This window comes from Pituophis catenifer, unplaced genomic scaffold (genome assembly GCF_029215685.1).
Source record: "Pituophis catenifer annectens isolate HBS135680 unplaced genomic scaffold, rPitCat1.0.hap2 SCAF_3, whole genome shotgun sequence".
NCBI lineage: Eukaryota > Metazoa > Chordata > Lepidosauria > Squamata > Colubridae > Pituophis > Pituophis catenifer.
The window spans coordinates 7210329-7216021 of record NW_027256883.1 but is presented as its reverse complement, the minus strand read 5'-3'; the positions used below and the strand labels follow the sequence as shown (position 1 = coordinate 7216021).

Below are 5693 nucleotides of genomic sequence, written 5' to 3'. Positions count from 1 at the left end.
CTGCAGAAAGAGGCTGAGAAGGGATTCTCTCTAAAAGCTGCATAGGATTTATCTGATAGAGATGCAGAGTGTGCTTTAGTCCGGCAAGATTCCTGTCTCTAGGCAAGCAGCAATAAAGAAGCTCTTCTAAACAAATTGTTGTACTGTATTTGATTTCCTGCACTTGCCAGTTATGCCCAGCAGCTGCATCATGAATTATTTTCTTTTGGGAAGTCTGTGGGCAAAGGGAAAGGATTGCCAGCTTGGAAACAGATCTTGGTGCTGAAGATCAGCTGGGTGGTAGAGCACCTGGAATTGCCACCATCACTGTCACTGTGCATGAACATAGATGGAAATGAGATGGGTGGGAGGAATGATTCTTACCTGAGACTTCATCCATTTAATAACTTGAGCCATTGTGGAATGATTTAACAACTGGAAGTACTAGGATTCTTCTAGTTGAACAAGGAATCACAAGGTGTCTCCTTTAATTTTAACAATGATTAATGACTGCAATTCCAGGGTCAAATGTGGCCCTAAAGCAAGGACTACCTATAATATCTTGTATTATTGATATTTCAGTGTGAACCAGTCACTATTGATGAGCATAAAATATGATTTTTTTCTCCTTTCTTAATTTGTATTATTTTTAACTGTTTTTAAACAATATTAAAGAACATTTTTGGATACACAAAATGCACATTTTGGAGGATTAAATGGGCAAAATGGTGGAAGCTTGCTGACGAGCGCAAATTTGACATATGTGTAGCCATTTTATTTAGCTCTCTATTATACTCATTTATTCCTTTTCTTTCTCTTTACTATGTAAGGGAGGTTTTCGGGCTCGCCACATTCTTAAGGTGGGGGGAAGGAGCGAATAAATAGTGAGGATTGTTTTGGCTAGGTGACTTTCTTTCCCTTGGGAACAGAGGCTGCTCCTGGTGAGAATGGGAGGGGGAGTCTGAAGACACCGGGAAATATGGATTGAGTGTTTATTGGAGAATTTGACTTTTGAGGGATGTTTCTAACTTGCAATATCATGTGGTGTAATTCCAGTTTGTGTCAGATCCGGAATGACAACAGACTTTGCCAATTTGATGCTTATCTAACTAAAAGAAATTTGCTTTTGAAGATGGACTTTGCATATTTCTTTTTTGAATGGCTTTCATCACTTGGAAACCTGACACTTGCATTGTTTCCTGGAATCTTACTTACTTACCTACATCTTTTGCATGTTGTGTGCAATAATATTTGAAGTTGCAAATTTCAGACAAGAATGTCATGCAAGTTCTTTTTATTCTTCAGAGAAAGTTGGCATGTTGGTCCAGTTTAAGTCCTCTTTCTGACTAACTGCATCAAGTGCCAGCTAACGGGATTTATCGGATTAATCAGGAAAAGATCTCATCCTTAGAGTCCAAACGAGACCAGCTGGTTCCACCTGGAGATTCTTCCTGTCATCCCCAGGTACGTCTCAGTAAGAGCAGAGTTTCTGTTGAGGTCATTTATTATCTGCAAGACGTTCCTTTTTGAGACCAGGATAGGACTCCTTAGTATGGGCTCCTAGTCCTACCCTGGTCTCCAAAAGGACCATTTTGCAGATACTAAATTAGTATGGGATCAGCTAATCCAGCAGGCTCCTCTGGCCCATAATGGAACTCAATTTAGCAGCATTTTTGTTTTCACATTGGTATGATACCAGTCTTCTCCTCCCTGGCTTTCGTAAATCTTAATATCTATTGAAGAGCCCTGGTGGTGCAGAGAATAGAATTGCTATTGCTATTTTTTCCTAATCTCATGCTATTAATTGTTGGCTGCTATCTTTACAAACATTTGTTCTTATTTTTTTTTTTTTTTTTTTGAAATTCCCTTTTTATGGTTATGGAATTGTACTCCTGGTCTTTTGAATCCTTTAGTATTGAACTGCAACTAAATTTTATGGCTTGATTGAAAGGTAGGAGAGGCTACAACTATTTTGTGTGGACGGCAAACCAACAATGACTTTGGATTCCCCAAGAACACAGTTCGTTTCAGCCATTTTGTCAATCGGAGGTTTGTTTTCTCTTAACAATTATATTTTCCCTTAAACTACAGTGTCCCAGGTGGTCCATCTTATCCACAGATTTGAACTCTTTTGCATAATGGAGCAGCAGTTTAATAACTCAAAAGGTAAGAACAGCATGAAAGTTATATTATATATAAAATTTCCTTTCCTTTGTGGGTACTACTCTTAACGAAAACCTCAAGGGTTCCTCATGCTTATTCCAAAATTGAAACTCTATCACTGAATCATGAGTTCCTGTTACCCTCTCCTGAGGTTGGGGATTGCATTGGCATGTTATCACTGGAAACTTTCAAGGAGAGATTGGACTGCCATTTGTCAGAATTGGACAGTCATTTGTTTGCTTGTGTGTGTGTGTGGTTGAGGGGTTGGACAAGATGATCTACAAGGTTCCTTCCAACTCTGTTAATCTATTAATCTGTAAAACATTCAGTGGGCGCATTCACAGAATGGCTTCTGATAGAATTATTCATAAACTAAGTATTACGGAGAATATCAACATACTGACAGCTGTCGCTTCCTGCAGGCCACACCCTCCTAGAATTGTCCTTTGGAAGGACACAAGGGATGGAGTCAACCACTTTGTTCTTCTTTAATTAGGAACAAAAATGATTAGAGGCCCAAAAGCATTTCTGAGAATCAAAGAAAAACAAGGGTGGGAAAAATAGTTTCCTTTTCAAAATGAGCATTTTTAAAATTGTTTTGAATTAATTACCAGGTGAAATAATTCTGGGGCAGCTTAGAGGATCACAAAGACTGAATATTGGCCAATGATCATCTGGGCAATGAGAGGAAAATAAAACCTACCGCAGATTATTTTATTTATACATTCACAGACTCTCATTCAGGAAGAAACAAATCTGTGTGGATGGAGTTTCTAAAGTATATTAACATTTTTGCTGCCTACTGTTATTGATCAAAATAATGACTTACTATAATTGCTTCCTTAGGTAATGCATCAATCCCAATATATCACAACTTCCCTGCTGTGGTACACTTTATACACGAGTAAGTATATTATGATACAAAATATTCTGCCTCTTTTTAACATTAAGAATAAAGAATATTTTAATCTAGGAAGAGGGTGGGGCCTTCCTACAGTATGTATTTATTTCACTAACAAGGACTGATTCTCTTTTTGTTTCCTTGTGTTATTAGGATACAAAACGAATTTCAATTTTTTTCTGAAAGTGGTTCTGGACCGACCGATTTGCCTTTCAATACTACTGGAATTGCTCCAAATGTTTCTAAAATACCAGAATTTTTTTCTTCTCCTTATGATCAACTGTTTGATAATTTAACACGAAATCTTCTCACTGGCGTCATTGGCCTTATTTGCCTTTTAGGCCTGGTGGGAAATGGAATGACAATTTATCTCCTGGCCTTTTCCATTAAGAGGAATCCTTTCACCACTTTCATCCTGAATCTCTCCATCGCTGATTTTGGGGTCATCACATCCCTCATTACTGCAGCTTTATTTGTGTCAGTGTTTACTCTGAGTCAGAAAACACACCTTCTCAATGCCTTTTTCTTCTTATTTTTTGAGTTCTTTTTCTTCACCTATTCTGCCAGCCAGTTTCTGCTGACGGCCATCAGCCTGGACAGGTGTGTGGCTGTTCTTTTCCCTCTCTGGCATCGCTGCCATCGTCCGCCATATTTCTCCACACTTGTTTGTGGCCTCATCTGGATCCTCTCCTTCCTGCTCTCTGGGGTGCATTTCATTCTCCACCAGACCAGGACCTATGGAAGTTCACCTTTGTTTTACCAGCTGATTGTGAATGGTTTACTTTGTACGCCTCTCATGGTTGTGTCCACTGTGACTCTCATGATTCATATGAGGTCTAAAATGCAACGCAATCAAAAGAAACTTCTCACTACCATTTTTCTGGCTCTCCTCTTCTTCCTCCTGCTTTCTCTCCCAATGAATGTCTTTTATGTTCTTGAATATTTTGATATCTATAATCTCCTCTTCCTGACCATTGGGGTAGGATGTGCCACTCTCAACAGCAGCATCAACCCACTCCTTTATTTCTTAGTGGGGAGGAAGAAGAGGGAATCTTACAAGGTTGCTCTGCAAAGAGTCTTCAAGGATGAGAAGGGAAGCATGGAAGATCGGGAAACCACGAATGAAAGCCAGTTGTGAAGAGTCATATGCAATATTTTAAGGTAAAAGCTTATTTGGGATATCACATGTGCTTTCCTTAAGAACAGACAGATGTGATAAAATTTATTGAGCAAAGTACTTTCAATCCGAAGAACTTGTTTAACAGGAAATGTCTTAGTTGAAATATTTTAGCTGTTTAATACAAAATACGACATTTTTTTAGATTGAAAAATTTCAGACATAGTACCATTCAATTATATTTTATAATAAGTTTGTTATTAATAATCATTAATTAATTAATAATTATTAATTAATTTCTTTTTTTTACTAAATATATGTAGCTTCTATAATAATGTCAGGTTCATGGAGTGTATATTGGAGGCTGTGAGCCTTTGCAAGCTGTATGCAACGAAATTTCATTTTCATGTATGCTGATTAGTGTACATTCAAACTATCAATAAAGAATTCTATTCTATTCTATTCTATTCTATTCTATTCTATTCTATTCTATTCTATTCTATTCTATTCTATCCTATCCTATCCTATCCTATCCTATCCTATCCTATCCTATCCTATTATTAATAGTAAGCCACTCTTTTATGTTGATTTCAAGTCCGTATTTCTAGCTGGCCCCAACCTCACCTGGCAAAATTCTGGAATAGAAGAACCTTAGTAATCTTTCCTTTTCATTTGCAAACCGCTTCTGGATTTTTATTCTTAGTTTTGTAGGGCTGTTTTTTTGAATAGAATATTTTTTTTAAGGATTTGTTGTGAGGGTATGAATGTGGGTGTCGAAAGAGATGATAGATAGATAGATAGATAGATAGATAGATAGATAGATAGATAGATGATAGATGATATAGATAATGATGATAGATAGATGATAAATAGATATACAATTATAGATGTATAGAGATACATAGTTATAGATGATAGAGATCAAGATAATGATAGAGATAGAGATGATAGAGGTAGAGATACAGACGTATAGATGTAGCTGGAGATACTGTAGTTAGCTATAGATATTAGCTTTTCAAACTATTTTTGCACTTTATGTAATTTATCATTGTTCATTGTTTTGTTTGCATTCTAGCCTTTTTATTCTGGTCTATGACCAAAATAAATATTTACACTGATTTGTGTTATGGAATTGGACACCTGTTTTCAGGAGGGAAGGCCTCTTTCTCAAGGAGCTAAAGGGCAAACCAGCCTCGAGGCGTTGGTGTGCAGAAAGAGGCAGAGAAGGGATTCTCTCTAAAAGCTGCATAGGATTTATCTGATAGAGATGCAGAGTGTGCTTTAGTCTGGCAAGATTTCTGTCTCTAGGCAAGCAGCAATAAAGAAGCTCTTCTAAACAAATTGTTGCATTTTTCTTGATTTCCTTCACTTGCCAGTTATGCCCAGCAGCTGCATCATGAATTATTTTCTTTTGGGAAGTCTGTGGGCAAAGGGAAAGGATTGCCAGCTTGGAAACAGCTCTTGGTGCTGAAGATCAGCTGGGTGGTAGAGCACCTGGAATTGTCACCATCACTGTCACTGTGCACGAACTTA

General features: G+C 37.5%; 1 protein-coding gene across 1 annotated transcript; it reads left to right on the top strand.

Moving 5' to 3' along the window:
* Window positions 1-2117: 2117 nt before the first annotated feature.
* LOC139315596 (proto-oncogene Mas-like) lies at window positions 2118-4181 on the top strand. The gene is made up of 3 exons (XM_070941991.1): window positions 2118-2145; window positions 2989-3046; window positions 3197-4181. The coding sequence occupies exons 1-3, from the start codon at window positions 2118-2120 to the stop codon at window positions 4179-4181; spliced, it is 1071 nt and encodes a 356-aa protein (XP_070798092.1).
* Window positions 4182-5693: the final 1512 nt, after the last annotated feature.

What these genes read in the sequence shown, in the direction of transcription:
- LOC139315596 (XM_070941991.1), top strand. Translation starts at nt 2,118, where the DNA reads ATGGAGCAGCAGTTTAATAACTCAAAAG. An exon ending in GCAGTTTAATAACTCAAAAG is followed by an intron (nt 2,146 to 2,988) that starts GTAAGAACAGCA and finishes TTGCTTCCTTAG; the next exon opens with GTAATGCATCAATCCCAATA. An exon ending in GTGGTACACTTTATACACGA is followed by an intron (nt 3,047 to 3,196) that starts GTAAGTATATTA and finishes TTGTGTTATTAG; the next exon opens with GATACAAAACGAATTTCAAT.